The sequence below is a fragment of the Anomaloglossus baeobatrachus genome, chromosome 6 (assembly GCF_048569485.1).
Source record: "Anomaloglossus baeobatrachus isolate aAnoBae1 chromosome 6, aAnoBae1.hap1, whole genome shotgun sequence".
Classification (NCBI taxonomy): Eukaryota; Metazoa; Chordata; class Amphibia; order Anura; family Aromobatidae; genus Anomaloglossus; species Anomaloglossus baeobatrachus.
In genome coordinates this window covers 527,461,617-527,487,878 of record NC_134358.1, presented here as the reverse complement: position 1 = coordinate 527,487,878, position 26,262 = coordinate 527,461,617, and the positions used below count along the sequence as shown (strand labels likewise).

Sequence of the window (26,262 nt, the reverse complement as noted above, 5' to 3'; positions counted from 1 at the left end):
CTGCTGTGTGAACAGCGACACATGTAGTCCTGACTCTCGGCGAGTTTTGAGCCAACCACCATGTGACAGATCTGCCCTCATGCGTCCACCACTGCATTCATTGTCTATGGGACTGCTGAGCTTTTCTCTCTCCATCAGTCCCATAGAGAATGAATGAAAACTTAACAAGAATCTGTAACCAGGTATTTGTCATTTTATATGTAGAGACAAAGACCCTAATTCCAGTAAGGCTCATTTACTAGGCTACTTGTAATTTTTATAAAATGACTGTTTTTATCAGTAGGAAATTATCACAAGAGGACTAATAAACCTGCTTCCAGGTAGTCCTCCATATTCATTGGCTTTGTATAACACCACCCCACCACTAAATGGTAGCTTTCTGCCTATGCACAGTGTACACAGAAAGCTGCCAATCAGGGGTGTGGGCAGGGTTATACACAGCTCGGCATTCAGAGAATTGCTATATCCGCAGCAGATAAACGGGGATGTATAAAAAAACTACAGTACAGAAAGCAGCTCAGTAAGTGACACAACACTAGAATCAGGATCTCAGTCTCTAGATCATGCTGCTCTCAAATGGGGTAGCAAAAACCTGGTGGTAGATTCCCCTAGTATATTTGGTATATTGGGCTCATTCTGAGTTTTCCTAAAAATGTATTTACAATGTTCTCTTTAATACTTCATCCTGACCCCAGGAGAATAATCGCATATACGCCAACTGTTCTGAATTGGCATCCGATATTTTCAAAGGTAGTCCTGGCAAATTTGTGGTGTCTCAGGTTGAAAATGGGTGGGATTGGGTTGGCCCTAGGACACCGTTGTTAGCAACTATGGAACTGGCAGCAAATTCTTAGAGTAACCATTGTTTAAATATTTATTCGATAAATTAACAGTACATGTGAAAATACGCAACGTTCTAATATATCTTATCCGAGAAATCTACTTCTGTCACCTCCAGCATTGATATTTCACCCTCATCTCATAAGTAAACTCTGGATTCAATGAAGTCACATTTTTCCATTAAAATTCTATGAAGAGGGAGAAGGAGCTGGAGTCAGACAGAGACATTCCGCTGCAGAACAGTTACAGTTCTCCATAGAACCTTCTGAGCACCAACTGTCATCTCAGTAATGGGAAAGTCTGTATTCACTGATGACAGAATTTACCCATGAATTGAGAATTTTGAGAATTAATAATTAGATGAGGAGGGAAATAATCACATTTATCTTATAAGATATAAGACATATAAAATAAGAAAAACACTTTTTTAAATTTTACTCTTTAACTGCTCTGACTTATTCCTTGCTACATCCGTAGAGATCCATCAATAGCCCCTTATTAATGAGCCCAGGGAGGTAAGGAAATTACTATATATATATAGCCAGAAATATTTGGACGGTGACACAAGTTTTGTTATTTTAGCTATTTACAAAAACATGTTCAGAAATACAATTATATATATAATATGGGCTGAAAGTGCACACTCCCAGCTGCAACATGAGAGTTTTCACATCCAAATCTGAGAAAGGGTTTAGGAATCATAGCTCTGTAATGCATAGCCTCCTCTTTTTCAAGGGACCAAAAGTAATTGGACAAGGGACTCTAAGGCTGCAATTAACTCTGAAGGCGTCTCCGTCGTTAACCTGTAATCAATGAAGTAGTTAAAAGGTCTGGGGTTGATTACAGGTGTGTGGTTTTGCATTTGAAAGCTGTTGCTGTGACCAGACAACATGCGGTCTAAGGAACTCTCAATTGAGGTGAAGCAGAACATCCTGAGGCTGAAAAAAAAGAAAAAATCCATCAGAGAGATAGCAGACATGCTTGGAGTAGCAAAATCAACAGTCGAGTACATTCTGAGAAAAAAGGAATTGACTGGTGAGCTTGGGAACTCAAAAAGGCCTGGGCGTCCACGGATGACAACAGTGGTGGATGATCGCCGCATACTTTCTTTGATGAAGAAGAACCCGTTCACAATATCAACTGAAGTCCAGAACACTCTCAGTGAGGTAGGTGTATCTGTCTCTAAGTCAACAGTAAAGAGAAGACTCCATGAAAGTAAATACAAAGGGTTCACATCTAGATGCAAACCATTCATCAATTAATAGATGAAATAGACAGGCCAGAGTTCAATTTGCTGAAAAACACCTCATGAAGCCAGCTCAGTTCTGGAAAAGTATTCTATGGACAGATGAGACAAAGATCAACCTGTACCAGAATGATGGGAAGAAAAAAGTTTGGAGAAGAAAGGGAACGGCACATGATCCAAGGCACACCACATCCTCTGTAAAACATGGTGGAGGCAACGTGATGGCATGGGCATGCATGGCTTTCAATGGCACTGGGTCACTTGTGTTTATTGATGACATAACAGCAGACAAGAGTAGCCGGATGAATTCTGAAGTGTACCGGGATATACTTTCAGCCCAGATTCAGCCAAATGCCACAAAGTTGATCGGACGGCGCTTCATAGTACAGATGGACAATGACCCCAAGCATACAGCCAAAGCTACCCAGGAGTTCATGAGTGCAAAAAAGTGGAACATTCTGCTATGGCCAAGTCAATCACCAGATCTTAACCCAATTGAGCATGCATTTCACTTGCTCAAATCCAGACTTAAGACGGAAAGACCCACAAACAAGCAAGACCTGAAGGCTGCGGCTGTAAAGGCCTGGCAAAGCATTAAGAAGGAGGAAACCCAGCGTTTGGTGATGTCCATGGGTTCCAGACTTAAGGCAGTGATTGCCTCCAAAGGATTCGCAACAAAATATTGAAAATAAAAATATTTTGTTTGGGTTTGGTTTATTTGTCCAATTACTTTTGACCTCCTAAAATGTGGAGTGTTTGTAAAGAAATGTGTACAATTCCTACAATTTCTATCAGATATTTTTGTTCAAACCTTCAAATTAAACGTTACAATCTGCACTTGAATTCTGTTGTAGAGGTTTCATTTCAAATCCAATGTGGTGGCATGCAGAGCCCAACTCGCGAAAATTGTGTCACTGTCCAAATATTTCTGGACCTAACTGTATATATATATATATATATATATATATATATATATATATATATATATATATATATATATATATATATATATATATATATATATATATTACACCTCATGTACAGGTCCTGATCCTCTGAATTAAGTTTCCTGCTGGTCTGCTGGCACCAATATCTAGCAGGCGCAGCCTCTGATTGACCCTAGTTTTCACCAGTGTTTCTTCTGGCATGAGTCAGAAAAAATGCGAACACTGCAGCCAGTCAGCAGCCGCTGATTGTCTGCAGCGCTCATGTTACGCCCCTTCAAGATGTTGATGCCAGCTGTCACATGGAGATTTTCACATACTTTGCCGACTGTCATGATGGCGTCAGGTTCTGTTCAGACTACTGATTGTGACACTCCTGATAACTTCTCTGAAGTCTTTAATCAGCGCAGACTGACTTGGGCGTCGACCAACAGATTGGTAGATCATAGGCAGGCTAGCAAGAGTTAATCATGGCTGCACCACATGTGCGTCATCTTTGATCACATGTTGTGGAGGAGCCAATCTCATCTGTTCTCCTCGAATATATGCTGGCTAGGCACTTCCATTAATGCCAGCTATAATTTATCTTACTTTGCCTGAGGAGGTGTTGTGATCCAGACTATCTGGTGTTACACCTGTTGCTCTGTGTGGTTGTGGAGTTTACCCTTGTTGCCTTTTTGTTGCTACCTTCCTGCTCTTGTTTTTCACCTTAGTATTTCTTTGTCTATTCCTTTGTGTGTGTGGTGTGTCAAAGTTTTGGTTTTCCCTTGTCTGTCCTTATCTGTCATCTCACTCCTGCCCGGTCCCTCCCTGGGAGGAGGGCGGTATTAGAGTAGTATTTCTCAGGAGTATAGAAAGGTATGGGACTCCTGCCTCTCTATCATTAGGAGTAATCCCGAGGTTAGGGACAGCCTATGGTCCCCTAGAGTAAAGGACAGCATAGGAGCCCCCTGTCCCATCCTATCCCGAAATAACATCATGACACCAGCAGAGACAGGGGATGCAGCATCAATGAATGAAGGGGGACTATGATTAGCAGGAGGATGAAATTGATGGTAACGCAATTCACTTGTAGTATTACTCCTTCATTTTAAGCCAGTTTCAGACAAGTGTAACGAAATGTGCGCATATCTGTGCCCAACTAACATCATTGATCCCTATGATGCTCTTAGCTTGGGTCATCTCAGTACTTAAAATTTTTTATATATATATATATATATATATATATATATATATATATATATATATATATATATATATATATATACATATATATATATATATATATATATATATATATATATATATAAATATATATATATTTTTTTTATTTTATTTTTTTTAATTTATTTTTTTGTAGCTATATGATTTGGAATATTTGGTGAAATGATTGAAATCACTACACGTCATTAGCTGTGGTGGGTGCACATACTTGTGTCTGTGTTTTCCTAAGTCAGGCTCCTCTCCAGCACAATATAAACAGTAGTGGTGATCATGGTAATAAAAGCATGACGCTATAATTGCAAATGTCTAAATATTTTTCTTTCTGTGCCTATATAGCAGTGCCAGCCGTTATAACTGAAGGTTTTATACACACTACATGTTCTCTGAGGCTATTAATTTACCACCCAGAAGTCGTCTCTGACATCTCAATCAAGTCTTGAAGATTATAATGCCTTAAAGGGAACTTCTCAGCATTATTTTACCCCCCTAAATTATAAGCACATGTACCTCTTTCTAACACAAGTCCAGCAATGCCTTTATATTTCCAGTCTGTTCCTCTGTAAGGGGGTCAGGGCTACGGCCACTCTTGCGGAAGTGGCCGGCACACTGTTGTTTAATGTGTAATATCATGACAGGATGTATATTGTGTAACGGGCCACCAGGTGGCAGTGTGGCTTAGGGACGGCAGTGCTGGCACCTTGGTAGGCAGTTCAGGGGTTAAGGAAGATAAGGAGAGAGCTTATAAAAAGGACAGTATCAAGGAGAAAGGGCAGGAGAGTCCCCAGCAGTAGTGACAGGGAGGAAGCCCAAACCTCTCTTTTCCCCATATTCTGAACCTAACTTACCAACCCAAGGGGGGTCGCCCCTGCGTATACGGACCCACGGAAACTTGCACGTTGAGGATCTTGTAACCCTGGCCCCAGAAACGGGGTATAATCAATTTCCTGGGTACGAATACCCTAAGAGGTCCCCGGCAGGACTAAAGGTCAGTGGCCCCCTGTCTAAAAAGGGAAGGACCCTAGGACTAGTGTAGTCGGTCGCACAGTGCCATGTCAGCCGGGGGAATGAGGGACTAGTGGTGCCGTCAAGAGCCCAGGTGCCAGGAAGCGGTAAGCCATTAAATTGAATTATGAAGTGGAGTTTAGAGGGAACCCCAACGGGACCAGTTACTGTGCCCGGATAGTGAAGAAGATAGATGTTGTAGATACTAGACAGATGAGAAGGAAAGATGAGAAGATGTATCCTAGAAGAATCCTAGTAAAGTTCCATTGCTTGAAAAGACTACTACTGTGTGCAGTTTATTGCTTCAGTGTGGGAATGAACTGTATGGAAGTCATCCTTGTAGTAATGCAGTGATCGGGAGGCGAGGGGTTACTGAGCGGCTGCGCTGCGGCCTGGTAACGCCTCAATGCACCATAATTACTGCTGCCTGCCTCCGGACCCCCATTACACCTCCAGTTTTGAGAAATCAAGGTTTGAATTGATATGCAAATGAGGCTGAAGAGCTAAGGTAGATCTGAAGTCTTCGTCACTCCAGCTTCATTCCCTGACCAGCGCCACCTCCTCCTGCACAGCTGACAGCCTCTATGCTGTGTGATTTCATGCAAAGGTGCCTTCAGTCAAGCAGAAGGAAGCGTTGGGTGGAGAATAGAGCTGGAGTGTCTGAGGCTTCAGATCTTCAAATAGCTCTTTAGCCTCATTTGCATATCACTTCAAACACTGATATCTTGGTAATGGAGGAACGGACTGGCCATCTAAAGGCATTACTGGACTTGTCAGTGAAAGACCTACATGCTCATATAAATAGTATGCGGTGTGAAATCCTGGTGACAGATTCCCTTTAAAATGGTACATTATTCACTGGATGAAATGCATAGACTGAGATATGTATTGAATACTAGTTTTCACCTGGTCAGCGGCGCTGCTATAGGATACCTGTCTTCTGCGTAAGTACAGTAGGTGAGGCCATGAAGCAATGGAGCCTTCAATATATACCCATGACACAATATTCCCTGATGGTTATCTGATCACAGGGTGTCCTGCTCCTGGGTCTTCATGCCATCACCGGTGGGGTAGTCCATCAGCAGGTGTTAATTTTCCCTATAGCGCCACTAAAGGGAAAGGGAATCATTGCAGTCAATAAGCTAGGCTCCTCGTGCCGCTGCTCCATTGGAAGAGAAGATCTTTGTAGACGATCTCCACTCTGACTCTTGAATTCAGGATCCCCTTCTATTAATAACCTATTGTTATGAATGGCAGCTGTGCAATGTGTAGTTTCTCCTGTGGTGGCGCTGTAGTGAAGTTCAATACTATAATCTAGGTCTTCAGTAGGATTACAGCGAATCTTTAGAGAAGGTCCTAGCAAGGAGATGTTTTGCGATCAGCTCTTTATCAAGCATCCTGTCAATAGAATTAATTCTCCCAAGTCGTCTATATAGACATGTAGGTCATAGGAAGCTGAATAAAATGACACCTTGACATCTGAGATCTGATGTCTTACTCCAGAGGAATCCACATTTTTCTTAATATGTAAATGAGCTGTTAAGATCTATGGGCCGGATATAGATCTCCCCAAGAATCTGCCTCCAGAGATTATTTTACCAGTGTGAGAGATGTGAATCAGGAGAGCAGATTGTCAGTCATTACATGTCTCACACTGGTAATGCCCACTTTCATGTATAACAAGCTCTGGAGGCAGATTTTCTGGTAGATCTATGTCCATCCCATAGATCTGACAGTGCTCTCTCAAACCATTTTCTAGTGCTTTTTGAAGTGTGTTTTGGGTCATTGTCCTGCTGGAAGACTCATGACCTCTGAGGGAGACCCAGCTTTCTCACACTGGGCCCTACATTATGCTGCAAAATTTGCTGGTAGTCTTAAGACTTCATAATGCCATTCACACGGTCAAGCAGGCCAGTGCCAGAGGCAGCAAAGCAACCCCAAAACATCAGGGAACCGCCGCCATGTTTGACTGTAGGGACCGTGTTCTTTTCTTTGAATGCCTCTTTTTTTTCCTGTAAACTCTATGTTGATGCATTTTCCCAAAAAGCTCTACTTTTGTCTCATCTGACCAGGGAACATTCTTCCAAAACGTTTTAGGCTTTCTCAGGTAAGTTTTGGCAAACTCCAGCCTGGCTTTTTTGGGAAAAGGCATCAATATAGAGTTTAAGGGAAAAAAAAAGAGGCATCCAAAGAAAAGAACATGGTCCCTACAGTCAAACATGGCGGAGGTTCCCTGATGTTTTGGGGTTGCTTTGCTGCCACTGGCACTGGACTGCTTGACCGTGTGCATGGCATTATGAAGTCTGAAGACTACCAACAAATTTTGCAGCATAATGTAGGGCCCAGTGTGAGAAAGCTGGGTCTCCCTCAGAGGTCATGGGTCTTCCAGCAGGACAATGACCCAAAACACACTTCAAAAAGCACTAGAAAATGGTTAGAGAGGAAGCACTGGAGACTACTAAAGTGGCCAGCAATGAGTCCTGACCTGAACCCCATAGAACACATGTGGAGAGATCTCAAAATGGCAGTTTGGAGAAGGCACCTTCAAATCTCAGGGACCTGGAGCAGTTTGCCAAAGAAGAATGGTCTACAATTCCAGCAGAGCATTGTAAGAAACTCATTGATGGTTACCGGAAGCGGTTGTGCACAGTTATTTTGGCTAAGGTTGTGCAACTAAGTATTTGGCTGAGGGTGCCAATACTTTTGTGCGGCCCATTTTTGGAGTTTTATGTGAAATGATCAATGATTTCATTTTTGGTTCATTCTTTTTTGTGGTTTTTCATTGCAAGCAAAATAAATGAAGATAATAATACCAAAGAATTTGTGATTGCAATCATTTTCAGGAAGAAACAGAGTATTCTCTGACAGAATTGCAGGGGTGCCAATACTTTTGGCCAGCACTGTAGCAGCTCATTTACATATTAAGAATAACATGGATTTCTTGTAAAAAAAGACATCAGATCACAGATATCAAAGTATCATCATTTTATTCATCTTCACATGACCTATATGTCCATGTAGACAGCTTAGGAGGCTTGATACTACTAACAGTCAGTCAGCCATATTCATATGACCTGGATTTAGTCATGGGAGTGAAGCCATTCCTCTGAATACCCATGATAACAGGTTCCCTCCTGACTGGGCTTTCATTCCTCACTCCGGGTCATCATAAGCCACCTCCAGCACATTAAAAGCATGCTCAGTGTCCAGAGGAAGCCGTCAGTAGTGTGCATTACACATGATCCATCAAAAGTAATCTGACAGGTGCCCCGCCCCTATCAAAATGTGTCAAAGTTGTGCTGTAGCACGCCCCTTATCTATCAAAGTGTATCAAAATGTGTTTTCTTTTATTGATTCGTGATATATTTATTGGATTTTGATAAATCTTGGTGTTGTAATTCACAATCTATATTCGTGATATATTTATTGGCTTTTGATAAATCTTGGTGGTGTAATTCACACTCTATAATATTAGTTCATAGGACTGATATTATAGAGTGTGTATTACAGCTTACAATTAACACCAGCAGTTGAATAGACGGTGTAGAGAACTGCTTATAAAGCGCTTTTCTACATTTGGGCTTAAAAGTTTCAAATAGCATATTCTTTAGAAACTACAGTGCTGAGCATAGGATCGTGTGTCACTCTGATTAAGTCCCTTTATCTTGCGTGTGCCCACATCTAGCAAAAATGTGAATGACCATACATTAGTGTGTGAGTTTGATTAACTGCTTTTAGCCTGTGTGATGACCACAACTAACAAGAAATGATAAGCCTGAAATGCTGTCCATGGCTGTGTCCAGAGATTACATGTCACAATTAACAGGGTCAGAAACTGCAGTGTGTGCAAAGAGGAAAAACAGGATAGCATACACACTATTAGTTAATAGAATATTGCTATTATATCATATTAGAGTTGTATTTAACTCTACTAGTGTATTTCACAATGTATAATATGTCAGGATTTTTTGAAACAGTAATCTGTAATGCGTCATGACATGTGTTCTCTTTTATTGCCAGTGATATATTTATTGTTTTATATCAAAACTCTGCTAGCGTAATTGAGCCTGTATAATATTAGTTACTATAATAATATTATTCTGCTACTGATATATTTATTGTTTCAATATCAAAACGCTGCTAGTGTAATTGAGCTTGTATAATATTAGTTACTATAATAATATTATTCTGCTAGTGTAATATTAGCTAATATAATATTATCTACTATCATTCAAGTGTGTATTTGATTTTGATTGGGTATATTATGTACATGCTCAATCCCACTATTACCTGACCTGGACTATTAATCATGTTTTATAAGTCACCGAGTATAAAGTTATACTGTTTGTATAAAAGACAGACACATTAAAAGTTTAAAAAGTTTATTGAGACCAAAAAGCAATTACATTTTAGATAAAAACCAAATACATTTTCAATGGCTCAGTCACAGAACAATCTGATACATTTACAGAATATCATGAGAGCATTAGAACACATCATTTATGCTTATAGGGTCAAATATCATCTTCTGTAAAGCTATATTGCTGACCATACAATACTGTGCCAGGCTGCTTAACTAGCTTAATTTTGCTTACATACAAATGACCATACAGCTGTGTTGAGAGATACCATACTACAGGCTCATCAATGGTTGCAAAGAGCTATGCAAAACTGCTTATGTAGACAAATTGAAAAGTCAGTGTGATTAGATAATTTAGCTTTTACAAAAGCAGATACTATACGGTCATTACTGTTTGAATCAGTAGTAAAGCATTGTAATATTTTATCGAATGATTTACCCCGTGCTAAATGGTACAAAATGTAAACGCAGTACTGCCCGCAAACACGTGAATATGTTGATTGTAATTTATTATTTTGATAACAATATAGTTCAGCGTTTCTGTTTAAGAAGCTTACAAACTCAGCAGGAAAAATTATGGAACAAGGCGGGTAGCCATAACTATCAAAGAATATTGCCTTCTTATCATCGCAGAGTACAATTAATATCCAATGACGGCCGCTTTGACTGGCGGTGTCTGTGTTCACGATGTAAGCAGCGGGTCTCTGATTCACTCTATATGACGGTAGCAAATCACACGGAAACACACCAGCAAATATACGTTCTGTATAACGATCGGACTTCAGCAGATTTGTGAGTTGCAGGGTATTCATAATTAGATATAATCAAATAATACTTCTCTTCTGTTGTTGATTTCAAGTATAGTTGAGCTGAGAGCATATACGATCATATTTACAGTATGTGGTGTAGCTACCGCAAATCGCACTTCAGCGCGTAGGTTACCGGTTTTCACAAGCGAGAAATGACCACCGGGCTCTTGATCGGGGGATAAATCAAACGCAAATAATGTGAATCCATCCATAAATTCTTCACGGTCTATTGCCAAAGCAGAATCGGACCTTTGTTTCCCAGAAATCTGGGCTAACGACATAAACTCTCGAACGGCTAAATCAACATTGAAATTAGGTTGGTATGGCCGTGCTGGTATTTGTTGGCCATCGACATAAATTGCTGTCTGGCTTATGTTGAAATGAGCAAAGCACAAAGGATTTTTATTATATGAGCCACTAAATGCTTCATTATCTACAAATCCTAATATTACTGTTGAAGGAATTTGGCCTAAGAAGAGGTTCTCGTGGTTTGAAATACGTGTACCAGCCGGTATACTGTATACTTTCATGCAGGCCCTATCAATAGCGTATTTGGCGGTGGCAGCTAGTAGGGCCTGACTGTGGCCTATTCGTACAGCTGGAGAGACCTGCACTCGTTTTACATACAGAGCAGCGTGTGAGATTTGCACTTTATATTGCTCAGCATCAGCGGACATCAAACAAAAACTATCCTTATTTCTTGACAACTTGATCTTGAGGTCAAGACCGTTAAGTATGAGCTTTGGTTGATTAAATATATCTCCAAAAATTGGCCCCATGAGATCTACAGGTTTAGAGTTGGCTGATATAAAGGCTCTTTTGACAAAACCAGCATTTGCGCCATCCAAGGTCCGATCATTATGATGTCCTGCAGTGTCTTTATAGAACAATCCAGCAGTAAATTGCGATGATAATGTTTGTGAGCTGTAATTTAAAAGCGTTTCAATGTACGCTCTATAACTGTAGAGGTTATCCGACTGTGAGATAAGGCGATCGCCCAGAGTGATGTCAACCTGATTAAAGAGCGTAGCGAGGGGGTAATTTATAAAAGATACTCTGGCGTCAGCGCCGATAGCTGTATTATCTTGTTTGACGATGCGGCAATTTATGTACAGCAGCGTATTGTTTAGATCATAATAATATTCACCGCTGCCCGATATAAAAAATTCCAAGGGTGCATTGTCTGACAGAGCCGCAATAGGTTGAACTTCTACAAAAAGCGATTTCTCTATACTTGTCTGTGTTGGAGGGAGGTCAAAAATATCCAGTTCGGATTTTGCACACTCGATCGATGCTTCATGTATGAAAGCCATGATAAGCGATTAGAAGATGTCACCGAGAGAGCGTCTCACCCTTTTCTGGCGGTTTCGTCTCTTGGTAGTATTTTTAACCATGAGCATAGGGGGTTGTGAATAACGAGCCTGCCTTTTTCTTTTCTGCTGTTTTTTAGCAACATAAATAATTCCAGAGCCCTCCTGCGGGTCCGTGTTTATCCGATTCATTACGGCTGTTGAGAGGGATGTGACCGCATCTTTAGCTATGTTTCTGACAGCTGTCTTTACGTGCGGTTTTACTAATTCTATACCTTTCCTGAACAACGGTACGGCTCGCCTAAAAAGGCCTCTAAAAATACCTGCAAGACCCCCGCCATACATGTGCGCATCACCGCGAAAGCCCTCTAAACCATGGCCCGTTTGAGCCATATAATACCTTGCATAAATTGCTGGCTCGCCATACACCCTTTGAGACACCATTTTACTGTGTTAGCCCTTTCTCGGTCGAAAGTGTAATCGAATAATTACCTTGCCGTATTTGAATTTAACAGGCACACCCTGATCTGATAATATAGAGATCGTCACAGAATCAAAATGTTGCTTGCAAAGCGGTACATAATCGGGCCTTGTGTATTGGAGAGTGGTTAGTTCGCCACTCTTTCCCGTTACCTGCGCTGTTCGCAGAAGCTGAACATAACTATCCCCCACAAGTTGGTGTTGTATTATATCTGTGTACACATATAATGTATAAAACCCATCTTTTATATCTGCATACGTCTTTTTCCTTTCCAGATGTGCATTATCTACAGAGGCCTCAATATAGGGTGGTAGTCCTAAAATATGCGAGAGTTTCTGCCCTGGTGCAAAATGTATAGTCGGTGAATCCGACATGGTAACAGTTCTCTTCACATCGTCGTATCTTAGTTTAAAACCATCGGGTGCTACCTTCAATGCATCAATACGCTCATTAATGGCTCTTATGAGTTCAGCGATGTTTGAATAAAATCCCGGTTTCAAATAGAACTCCTTCAAAACTTCACCACGCTTCCCTATAAAGAAATTTCCATCATTCTGCTCAAACGTATACCATGTATGCGGGTATTGAATCTCGGTGAGCGCAACTTCAAAGGGTCCAGAAAGGTGTACAGGCTTTGCCAATTTGGTGGTATAAGATGATATTGTGTTCTCAGGATATATTCTAGAAGATGCATTGCTTGGTAATGTTATATAAAATGATTCCGCCTCCATGATTTAGATGTCTGTCAGCTGATCTTCTTTAATCCAACTGTTAAACTTTGAAGGAAAACCAAGCCACTTAACTAATACCAGTCTCTCACCGCTCTTACGCTTGCGTCTCAAAATTTTTTCGATTCTGTAGATGCGATTCTCATCCATTGCTATTTTTTGCAGCTCTTCTTTATAAAACGAGCCCTGTACATCTTCACCGCTCAAATCAGCAATTTTATAGAGAGGTTTTTGAAATTTGACATTGATGGCTGTAATAACAAATATCTCATCGGTGTAGGTTTGTTCATAACCCTTAGCGAAAATGCCTTTATAGCGTGACACTCTTACATGATCGCCAATTTTTAAAGAAGGTTTAATAGGCTTAGCAGCGTTACTAGAAGCGTAAATATTTCTCCAGATTTGTAACGAGTTATGTTTGGTCACATCAATGGGTCTACAACGAATTGCAGTGTGATACGAATGATTATAGCTATACACCAAATCAGGTAAAATATCAATATATCTAAAGGTATTATTCTTCGTAAAATATCGCCAGATTTTCGACTTAAGTGTTCGATTAAATCTCTCCACCACGGCGGCCTTTACTGTATTGTTAGTAAAAAAAAGATGAATGTTATGTATATTACACACGCGCTTCACGGCGTTATTCATAAACTCGCGCCCCTGATCCGTCTGTAACTTCCTTGGTATCCGCTGATCATTTTCAAATATTAATTCGAGTGATCTGGCAACACTTGTTCCTGTCTTGTTTGATAAGGCCACGCACCATGCATATTTCGATAGGATATCAATAACTGTTAGAATGTATCTTATATTATTATTTTCTCTTGAATAATCAGTCATACTGACAAGATCGGCTTGCCACTGGGAGTCGATGTTTGCCACGATTATTTTATTGGTCAAAATTTTTTTTCTGACTGGCTTGTGTAAAGAATATGTATCTTGATTAGCCAACCAATTAAGCACATCTTTCTTTGTAATATTGTGGTTACGAATTCCTCTATATAAACTTGCAACACCTCCAAAAGAACCAATATTTTTAGGATTGTAGTACTGTTTTTGTAATATCTTTTCACAATGCCCAGACATCATCCTTTAAGTGTGTTGTGTATCTATCAAAGTGTATCAAAATGTGTTCTCTATTATTGCTTAGTGATATATTTATTGGGTTGCATATATATATATATATATATATATATATATATATATACAGTTATTGCTTAGTGATATATTTATTGGCCTGTATATATATATATATATATATATATATATAATGTGTGTGTGTATATATCTCAAAATTCGTGTATCAATATGTGTTCTTTTTTCTTTTCTTTTTCTTTTTTTTTTTTTGCTTAGTAATATATTTATTTAATGCTGATACAGCAAACGTGCGTAACTGGTCAGTTCTTAAGGGCGTAAACGGTAGATGTGTTATCTCTGTACAGCTTTAAATACAGAGCAAGAGCACTTGTCAAAACTAAGTGTCCTGGCTACTATCAGCGACTGACCGACACTCTCTCTCTCGACGCATTCAAGAAAACTTCAAAGATTCTATAAGCTGTAAGTATTTAACTTTTAACATCTAATATGCTTTTGCTGGTATTAAATCTAAATAGTGTATTTAATAGTGACTATGTTTATTTATAACAATAATAGATATATTTGTTAAGTTATAGAATGTAGCTTATTTATTATACACGCTATTATCTGTATTTGTCCTCGATATAAATATGTATCAAATACTATAGAAAATTCACACAGACCTAATATTTTAGATGGACGCCCAAAATAGTGTGGATCAATTCGGTGATATTCTCCCAGATGCGCAACAATGGGGTAGGCATTATATTTAATAGTTATATATTTAATAGTTATTATATTTAATAATTTCCTATGTTTTGCACATTATTTTCATATTATTTCATTCCTGCTTAAGGTGAATTCATGGATTACCGTGATGACGATGCTTTTTTAGAAGCTATGAATACGGGTGTTTCTGTACCGCCTAATACCCCGGCAAATTCAGAATGTATGATGAATGAGGATAGAGAAGGTAACATCTCTTTTATTATAGAAAAGTCAGCATATAGTGATTAAGGTTTTGATTGTACATTATTTTTATATTATTTCATTCTTGTTTAAGATGACTTCATGCAGATTGAAATTGATCCGGCATTTGTAAAATTTATGAATACAGGAGAAACAAGCCAAATTAATTTTCTGCAATCTATAGCCAGTAAGTTGCATATACATTATATATATATTTAAACGTAATTTAAACATGTATTTAGACATGAAAGTAAATACTAGTTCTTATACAGATGTTGTGCAACCGGGCTACATTATTGGAGATGGTGATGTTTCTATACCGGCTATTACCCCGACATTGCCAGATTGTGTGCTAAATGAAGATAGAAAAGGTAATCTCTCTTCTATTATAGAAAAGCCAGCGTCTCTTTGAAAAATTGCTTTTGCGCATATGTATGGCTCTCTTTGAAAATTTGCTTTTGCTCATATGTATTTACACATGCAACTAAAAATGAACTCTTATACAGGTGATGGTAAGATGCGTCAAGCGGCCTACATGACTGGAAGTCGGCAGCTTTCTAAAACACCTAAGAAACAGGGCAAGCCGCTACACCTGAAGACAGCGAATAGGAAAGGTGATGATGAGTATATGAAAAACAGCGTGCAGAAGAAATGCATTTGTACCACAGGTTAATGGTTATATTTTATTCACAGACCGTAAACTGAGTGGTAGGAAACTCATATTCTCCAAAGAGAATACACCCAAGTTGTCAACTACCCAGACACTTCCTAGCACATGTAAGTATATATTTAGATTTATTTATTTATTTATTTTTTCTATGCAGGCTTTATAAAGGCCCTGTCACACACACAGTTGTATCTGTGTGTGTGTGTGACAGGGCCTTAAAACAATGTTACACAATGATTCAGGTATATCTGACACAACTGTTACTCTTTTCTTTTAGCCACACAAAGTGTCCAGAAACAAACAACTTCTACTCTACAGCCTCTAGCTGAGCATGACGGAAACATCGCTGCAGCACAGTTCACACTACAGACAGCATATGGATCTGCGAGAACACGCCCCATATCCCCATTTTCTGTGGTACGCCAAGAAGGAAGTGCTGTGCCAGCCAAGCATCATGGAGAGAGATGGCCAAAACCGACAACACGTAAATACAAGCCACGTTCAATCAAGACAGCTACGATACCACTACCCACCATCACGCCGCAGACCATGACCATGATTGACTTGACACAGACTGGTTGTGGAGTGTCAGCAACACAGATCATTCCCACGATTGACCAGGCACAAGCTGCTCGTGAAGCACTCGATAGAGAAATTGACCAGTTAGCTGACGGTAAGAATGTGTGTCATGATTTTAATATCGTGAATCCTTTGAAGAGGAGGCGAGCACATTCAGTACCGAGTAAAAGTAAAAAGCAGAGAGTTGACTCTACACCAGCTTGCACAGTGAAACCTGTGTGGTCTGATGAACAGGAAAATATGCTTCACGCTATGTCTGGTCAGTACGTCCAAAGCAAAATCTACCAGAACAAACTAAAATATTTCTGTGAAACGTATGAAAGATTGATAAATGCATGCCCAACACCTGACATTATCGCAGAACTATATGCATTCAATAGAGAACATGCTATTGTATCATCACAATCTAATAAAAATAATTTGCTGTGACTAGGCATGGTTGGTTATGGGCTGCCGAAATTGCCCAAAATAGGACCACAGAGGTCTTATAGATTGCGAGTAATTAAAAGGGCTCTAGCGCTGATGGCTAGATCGAAACGCTCACTAGCAGATAGAAGACGACGGGTGGCAGCTCGCAGCTCTATAACTACACAAAATCCACAGATACTGATACATGCACAGAGTCCATCTCTACACACTCAAGATGTTCCTGGTGGCATTAGCCCCAATGTGTCTCCAAATGCTCAAAGCAGCACCCATCTTGAAACACAGGGTGAAAATGTAAATGATGATTCTGTTGTATTTGGTGGTGACGATAATGTGCGGACCGTTAATGCTGATGTTTTACAACATTTTTATCATCACCAAAGACAACTCTGCAATTTCAATGCCCTCATGTATACCGATCATTTCAAATTTGTAAATTTAGATCGTATACAATCATTTGAAGAGGCCCTGAATGTTGTCCATGAGGGCATTCAATCATTACTGGACAGAATCATCAGAGACATTGAGCCTGGTGACTTTATTCAGTTAAGACTTGAAGGAGGTGACACGTTAGATCCCATTTTTACTACAAAACAAAGTCGTGAGAATTTTAGCTCTGAAACGTTTTTAAACGCTGTTGCTCGCACACTGCAAAGTAATGCAGAATGCATAGCATCCAACACCCTGAAATTAGTCGTAACAATAATTAAAAACCGAAGGGGCGGCGTGAAACGCCGATTAAAATCCATAGCAAGCACCCAAATACTTAAACAAAAGAGACGCTGGCTGTACGACTTTAACAATTACAACACAAATCTGTGCTTTGCCGCTAGTGTGTGTGCACTGATTGCTGACAGTGATGTTGGTGATACAATTTTGCTGAATCGTGCTAAAGCCGTACAAGCAGCGCTAAATATCCCTGAGAATCACCTAGTAAGCTTTAGTGATATTGTGAGTTTTGAAAAACATCTGAACGTCAACATAAAAGTGCTGTACTATAGCCGGGGTGATTGGCGTTACTTTGACACAGGTAATTCATCTGGGGCCAAAACTGTTTTCATACTGCATCATGATAATCACTACTATGGTATAAAGAATATGAAGGGCTTTATTGGCGAATCTTACTTTTGTGAGAGGTGCAACTCAATGTATCACCACAAGTATAACCATTCTTGTCAGTATTTTTGTAAAGCTTGTCAAAGAGAGGGTTGTGTGGAGAGCCCTGGTGCAGAACAACCCCGGTGTCCTGTCTGTCGGCTGTATTGTCGCTCAAGCGAGTGCTTAGTCCAACACACACAACTAGCTGCAGTTAATCCAGCTTTTTGCAGACTTAAAACATTCTGTGATGAATGTCACCATTTTGTGCCCAGAAATAGTGAGACCGAGCATAAATGTAGAGGATTGCGTTGCAGTGTTTGCGGCATTCGTCTAAATAAATTTGATGCTCATCTTTGCTACATGCGGCCGTATGTACCAAAGGGCGAGACAGATCGATATATGTTTTATGACTTTGAATGCATGCAGGAGACAGGCACGCACATCCCAAATTACATTTATGCAACAACGCTGTATGGACACCCTTCCTGGGAGTTTGAAGGTAAAACATGCACTCATGACTTTGTTCAGTTTCTAACCAGCGGTAAATTTTCAGGCTATACGTGTATAGCGCACAATGCCGGCAGATACGATGCATACTTTATTGTTAAGGAGTTGATATCTGAAAAACTACAAGTGAAGCTGATAGCGCAAGGTGGTCGTCTCTTGTGTGTGATGCTGCCTGATTTGGGAATAAGATTCATAGACTCGCTCAATTTCATTCCCATGAAGCTTAGTAAACTACCGCAGGCTATGGGGTTTTCAGGCTCAAAAGGACATTTTCCACACTTTTTTAACACCGAGGAAAATCAAAACTATGTAGGTCCCCTACCACCTGTAAAATATTACGGTGTGGAGTATATGACAGCTAGTGAGAAAACTGAATTTATAGAATGGTATGAGGGCCACACAAACACAACTTTTGACTTTAAGACGGAACTAAAATCTTATTGCAAGCAAGATGTTGAGATTCTGAGGCGCTCGTGTGAACTCTATAGGGAACGTGTTATGGACATGACGAGAAAAAATGTTAAAATATACTGTAAGCGAGAAAAGAAAAAAATTGAAGTGTCCAGATGCGTTGATCCGTTTCAGCTCATCACCTTGGCATCTGTATGCATGTCAATGTACAGGTTTAAATTTCTTCCTAAACATACCATCGCCATTTTACCCGGTGATAATTATCACAAAACAAAAAAGCGTTTCTCGTCCCCCGCTATACAGTGGCTCATGTTTGTAGCACACACAGAGAACATTACCATTCAGCATGCTTTGAGAGGTGGTGAAAAACAAGTCGGTAAATATTTTTTAGACGGGTATGCCTATGTTAACAATCAACACATAGCCTTTGAATTTCAGGGATGTTTTTACCACGGCTGCCCTGTGTGTTATAATGAAAATGATACCAACAAGGTCACAAACACATCCTACGGTCAATTATATTACGCCTTTCTAGCTAAAAAGCGTTACTTGCAGTGCTGTGGGTACACACTGAGATTGATGTGGGAACATGAGTGGAATGAAATGGTTGAAAAAGATTCTAACCTTCAAACATTTCTTCACCAAATGGATTTCCCTACACCCTTAGACCCCCGCGACGCGCTTTATGGGGGTCGGACTAATGCCATTAAACTCTATCACAGTCTGAAAGATGGGGAGACATTACATTACTATGATTTCACAAGTCTGTACCCTTTTGTAAACAAAACTAAAACCTACCCTGTAGGTCATCCGCACATTATCTACGAGAATTTTGGGTTCATTAAAAAATACTTTGGTATTGCCAAAGTCAAGGTCTACCCTCCAAGAGATTTATTTTTTCCTGTTTTGCCGGTAAAACTCAATAAAAAATTAATGTTTATTCTTTGCCACACATGCGCTGTAAATTCACAGACAGGGGTTTGTGGTCATACTGACGAGGAGCGATCGCTGACCGGTACATGGTGCACTATAGAACTTGAGATGGCCATAGAAAAAGGGTATAGGATAGCGCACATCTATGAAATCTGGCATTTTCCTGAAACCAGCGATGATTTGTTTGCCCCATACATTAAATTACATCTTAGGGATAAGCAGGAGGCTTCCGGCTATCCCAGCTGGTGCACTGATGACGCCAAGAAACAGCAATACATTGACTCCTTTCTAGAGAGAGAAGGTGTACAATTACGCCCTGAAAATATAGGGGTGAATCCGGCTAAGAGACAGATCTCTAAATTGTTCTTAAATTCTTTATGGGGCAAGTTTGCACAGAGATCTAATTTACCATGTACCAGCATTGTTAGCGACCCTGATGAGCTTTTTCAGCGTGTGTTTCTACCGTACTATGACATCTCAATGGTTCATTTTATTGATGATGAAACAGCCACCATCAATTGGAAATATGTAAAAGGACACCACACCGTCAACAAAAACACAAACATTTTTATCGCCTGTTTTACAACGGCGTATGCCCGACTAGAGCTGTATTCTCTGCTGGACAGGTTGCAGGAAAGATGTCTTTATCATGACACAGATTCAGTAATTTTTGTGCAGAAAGCTGGTGAGTGGAACCCGACTTTAGGTGATTACCTGGGGGAATTGACCAGTGAGATACCTGATGACACGTACATCACTGAATTTGTATCTGCTGGACCAAAAACCTACGGCTACAAACTCAACACTGGTAAAACTGTCTTAAAAGTGAAGGGTATAACACTAAATGTTGCTAACACGCAGTCTATTAATTTCAACAGTCTAAAAGATCTAGTTCTGGACTACCAGCGTAATTCTGACTCAGAAACACAGAGACGCATTATCATTGAACAACCGGGTATTGTGAGAAATAAAAAGTACTGGGACATTGAGACGAGGCCATTGCGCAAAACACAAAAGTGTGTTTATACAAAGCGGCGACTGTTAGACAATTTTACCACCCTACCCTTTGGCTATTAGTTGTGACTCAAGATGGACCCAAGACTGCAGCACCCATTCTCATGTATTCTAGCAGGGCCGTCTAATTCTGGAAAAAGTTATTTTGTAAAACAGTTATTACATAATATTGATACTCATTTTTCGCACAAACCAGATAATATTGTTTGGTTTTATTCGTGCTGGCAAAAATTATATGACGAAATTTCTCTCTCTTTTCCCAACATCAGATTTGTGGAGGGTCTGCCGCATACATTCGTAGATGATAATTTATTCCCGCCTGACAAGGTAAATTTGACTATTGTTGATGACCTCATGGAGAGTGCTAGTGATAACTGTGAGATAGAAAAAGCATTTACCAAGTATGTGCACCATAGAAACCTCAGCATTTTCTACCTGGTACAAAACATATTTTGTCAGGGCAAGAAAAGTCGCACGATAAATTTGAACACAAAGTACATGGTACTTTTTAATAACCCTCGAGATAAATTACAAATTGTAACTTTAGCTCGCCAAATGTACCCCGGAAAAACACGCTTCTTCTTAGAAGCTTTTGAGGACGCCACACGGGAGCCTTATGGGTATTTGCTGTTAGACTTGAGAGCCAATACCCCTGAGGATCTGCGCTTAAGGACAGGCTTGTTTCCACCAGCTTTGCCAGCTGTGTATATTCAAAAGAAAAATACTTCTAAAAAGTGAATTTTACAATAAATCAGACATTCTATGCTGTGTACGCAGTGTTGTAAAGATGTCTGAGAGAATCCGTCGTAACTGGGCTCTCTTAAAAACGCTAGTGAAGGCAACTCCTGCTGTCAGAAAATCTATTTTATGCAATGCAAAGCGTGATTTAATTATCGCCATTGGAGAGATTGCATTAAACATCTTAAAAGGCCGAATTCCTCTGAAAGAGCGTCAAAAAAATATACTAAAAAAGTGGCGTAAAGCTATAAGAACCCTGAGTGATAAATCACAGCCCATAAAGAAAAAGAAACGTCTACTAAACCAGACCGGCGGGTTTATAGGTCCTCTTTTAGGGTTTGCAATCCCGATAATAACAAGTCTACTCACGGGCAAATAATGCAGCATACGGAGAAAATGTATCTAGTCCCCAAACAAGATCTAATCAAACTAAGTCCCCCTGTTACAACCAACATACGGCAGAATGTCATTCGCCGCCTTGATGATGAAATTAGTGACATTTTACAGCGTCGTGACATACCTGACGACGTGAAAATTAAAAAATATAGCGAGGTACTACAGAGATACTTGGTTCATGCTAAACATGATGCGATGGAACTATCAACTTTAAAGATCATTAACACTCCTGAGTCTGATCATCGGCAAATGTCAAATCCAGACCCTGATGAAAACAAAACTGTTATTGAAATTGTAAGTCATGTAAACCAGCGATATAAAAAGAATGCTGAATTTTTACTAAACAGACTGCTGCAGAACAAAAATATTGCAACATGGAATGATAAAAGCGAGTTTATTTTCAAAGGCTCTGTAATACCGGGCACGAACATGTTGGATTTAGTGCGTAATACAACACAGAGTCATGCCTTGACTAACAGAAATTTACCCCAGGGCTGGAATACGTTTATGCAGGCATTGGCCGAGTTAAATATACCGTCGACCATTGTGGGTAATCCCACTACTAGAGCGGTTTTAGACGGATTGAAATTGCCTATCAATGAAGCTAGTGGTGTATCTAAACCTCAGACTCTATCCACACCCCGCCGACCAATTCAATCTCTACATTCTCCACTAGGTATCACACAAGCAAGTTTGATGCCTAAAAAAAGGACTCTCCCGATACTACAATCAATGTGGCTCACAATGTAACAGCCAGAATGCTGAAATGTAATGTAATAAATTATTATGTAAGAGAATTAATATATATTTGTATTTTATTAAATAGTGTATTATACTATTGCTTGTAATACTTTTATATTGTTCTGTTTTAATACAGTATTGATTGTAATCCTCTGACATTTTACTGATTGCAATTGACATTTTGATCAATAAAGAATTTAAACTTTTAATGTGTCTGTCTTTTATGCAAACAGTATAACTTTATACTCGAGGAGTTATAAAAAACTCATTACTAGCACAGGACGGGGTAATAGTATAATTGGCCATATACATAATATGCCCGATCAAAACCAAAATACACAGTGTGAATAATGGTAGATAATATTAATGTCTATCTTTTATACAAACAGTATAACATTATACTCGGGGACTTATAAAAGCTAATTAATAGCACCGGACGGGTAATAGTATAATTGGCCATATACATAATATGCCCAATCAAATGTTAATTGTATGCTGTAATACACACTCTATAATATTAGTCCTATGAACTAATATTATAGAGTGTGAATTACAACACCAAGATTTATCAAAATCCAATAAATATATCACGAATCAATAAAAGAAAACACATTTTGATACACTTTGATAGATAAGGGGCGTGCTACAGCACAACTTTGACACATTTTGATAGGGGCGGGGCACCTGTCAGATTACTTTTGATGGATCATGTGTAATGCACACTACTGCCGTCATTGGTACACTTCACCGAACTGGACGTGGCTTGTGATGATACTCTCAGTCTATGGGACTAATCTCAGTGACTACTTAGAGGAATGGTTCCACCCACCTGACTACCTTTTAAATATGAAACACTGATTATAAATTTTTATTACCACATTATGCAGAATCAGCCTAATTGTAGAATTACTATGACCTTTTGTCAATCTCTCCTCAATGATAAGAGATCTTAAACTACTTTTTATAGGCCATTAGATTTTTTTTTTTTTAACTAGATCACCCATTAAAGAACCTTAGTACATGGCTTCTTCAGTAACTAGAGGTAAGCAAATACCTAACTACAGTCATATGAAAAAGTTTGGGCACCCTTATTAATGTTAACCTTTTTTCTTTATAACAATTTGGGTTTTTGCAACAGCTATTTCAGTTTCATATATCTAATAACTGATGGACTCAGTAATCTTTCTGGATTGAAATGAGGTTTATTATACTAACAGAAAATGTGCAATCCGCATTTAAACAAAATTTGACCGGTGCAAAAGTATGGGCACCCTTATCAATTTCTTGATTTGAACACTCATAACCACTTTTTACTGACTTACTAAAGCACTGAATTGGTTTTGTAACCTCATTGAGCTTTGAACTTCATAGGCAGGTGTATCCAATCATGAGAAAAGGTATTTAAGGTGGCCACTTGCAAGTTGTTCTCCTATTTGACTCTCCTATGAAGAGTGGCATCATGGGCTCCTCAAAACAACTCTCAAATGATCTGAAAACAAAGATTATTCAACATAGTTGTTCAGGGGAAGGATACAAAAAGTTATCTCAGAGATTTAAACTGTCAGTTTCCACTGTGAGGAACATAGTAAGGAAATAAGGAAATAGAAGAACACAGGTTCAGTTCTTGTTAAGCCCAGAAGTGGAAGGCCAAGAAAAATATCAGAAAGGCAGAGAAGAATGGTGAGAACAGTCAAGGACAATCCACAGACCACCTCCAAAGACCTGCAGCTTCATCTTGCTGCAGATGGTGTCACTGTGCATTGGTCAACAATACAGCGCACTTTGCACAAGAAGAAGCTGTATGGGAGAGTGATGCGAAAGAAGCCGTTTCTGCAAGCACGCCACAAACAGAGTCGCCTGGGGTATGCAAAAGCACATTTGGACAAGCCAGTTACATTTTGGAAGAAGGTCCTGTGGACTGATGAAACAAAGATTGAGTTGTTTGGTCACACAAAAAGGCGTTATGCATGGAGGCAAAAAAAACACGGCTTTCCAAGAAAAGCACTTGCTACCCACAGTAAAATTTGGTGGAGGTTCCATCATGCTTTGGGGCTGTGTGGCCAATGCCGGCACCTGGAATCTTGTTAAAGTTGAGGGTCGAATGGATTCAACTCAGTATCAGCAGATTCTTGACAATAATGTGCAAGAATCAGTGACGAAGTTGAAGTTACGCAGGGGATGGATATTTCAGCAAGACAATGATCCAAAACACCGCTCCAAATCTACTCAGGCATTCATGCAGAGGAACAATTACATTGTTCTGGAATGGCCATCCCAATCCCCAGACCTGAATATCATTGAAAATCTGTGGGATGATTTGAAGCGGGCTGTCCATGCTCGGCGACCATCAAACTTAACTGAACTGGAATTGTTTTGTAAATAGGAATGGTCAAATCTACCTTCATCCAGGATCCAGGAACTCATTAAAAGCTACAGGAAGCGACTAGAGGCTGTTATTTTTGCAAAAGGAGGATCTACAAAATATTAATGTCACTTTTATGTTGAGGTGCCCATACTTTTGCACTGGTCAAATTTTGTTTAAATGCGGATTGCACATTTTCTGTTAGTACAATAAACCTCATTTCAATCCAGAAATATTACTCAGTCCATCAGTTATTAGATATATGAAACTGAAATAGCTGCTGCAAAAACCCAAATTGTTATGAAGAAAAAAGGTTAACATTAATAGGGGTGCCCAAACTTTTTCATATGACTGTATTTGTACTTGCTATACTCATAACGAATACTGTCTAATACTCGCGTATGCGTTCCGAATAGCGTGTGCAATGCAAGTAAATGGGGAAAAACTGGCAATGTAACGAGTAACCTGAATGCCGTACTATTCACTACTCACACGAATAGTACAGCATTGGGGTTACTCGTTACTTTGCCATTTTTTTCTCATTAACTTGCATTGCACACGCTATTCGGAATGAATACGCGAGTATTAGACAGTACTCGTTATGAGTATAGCGAGTACGAATAGTTAGGTACTCACTGAACTCTAGTAATGACATACTGACCAGGTCCTGAGGCAACCATCATTATACCATCAGATGGATGTGATGATCTGGACATCAAAAACCTCTAATTATTAAAAAACAAAAACCCTAATGTGAGAAACAATTTAGCATTCTGCCCTGTCTGATCAAATTACACATCAAATCCATAAAAGTAGATCAGACAGAACAGCATGACCACCAGGTAGGACCCAGCAGGACGTTGATTTGCAAAGAAATGGATCACGTAAAATAATCCTGTAACTAAATGCATTTTATAGAATCTCTGGTTACTGATTATGGACAAATCTATGATCAAGAATGGGGTCAAATCATGATTTGCATGACCTCTCCCACATCTGTAAGCCATTCAGCATCATGGAAATGTAATTATATGCCTAGAAAAAAAGCAACTGGATGGAATATGTAATGGTTGTTTCCAATATCCAATTATACTCTGGTTTTATCAGAAGTTCAGATTTTATAAGTAGGTAGATTATACAGTGTACATTGATTCAATACATGTAAAAGGATTTTTTTTGTCTGTTATAATATGCAAAGTTGAAATGGCTTTATTCAGAGACCTGGCATTTTAAAGTCTTTAGACAAAAAACTGACAGCACTTCCAAAGCTGCAATGTGAATAGGTGTATAACTAAACATAAAATAACAAAAAAAGAGACAGTTTGCACTCTAAAATGCTAAAACATGCCAACCATGAATGTAAGAATATAGACATGCATCACTGTTTAGAGAAA

At 39.3% G+C, this 26,262-nt stretch overlaps 2 protein-coding genes across 2 annotated transcripts in view; both read left to right on the top strand.

Moving 5' to 3' along the window:
* Positions 1-26,262, top strand: part of APBB1IP (amyloid beta precursor protein binding family B member 1 interacting protein) — a 209,269-nt gene that overhangs the window by 134,531 nt on the left and 48,476 nt on the right. The gene's annotated exons all lie outside the window — the stretch shown is intronic.
* LOC142243526 (uncharacterized) lies at positions 14,351-16,671 on the top strand. The gene is made up of 8 exons (XM_075315538.1): positions 14,351-14,507; positions 14,723-14,783; positions 14,884-15,000; positions 15,091-15,183; positions 15,269-15,367; positions 15,503-15,610; positions 15,690-15,773; positions 15,941-16,671. Exons 2-8 carry the CDS (start codon positions 14,723-14,725, stop codon positions 16,669-16,671), a joined length of 1,293 nt encoding a protein of 430 aa, XP_075171653.1. The 5' UTR covers positions 14,351-14,507.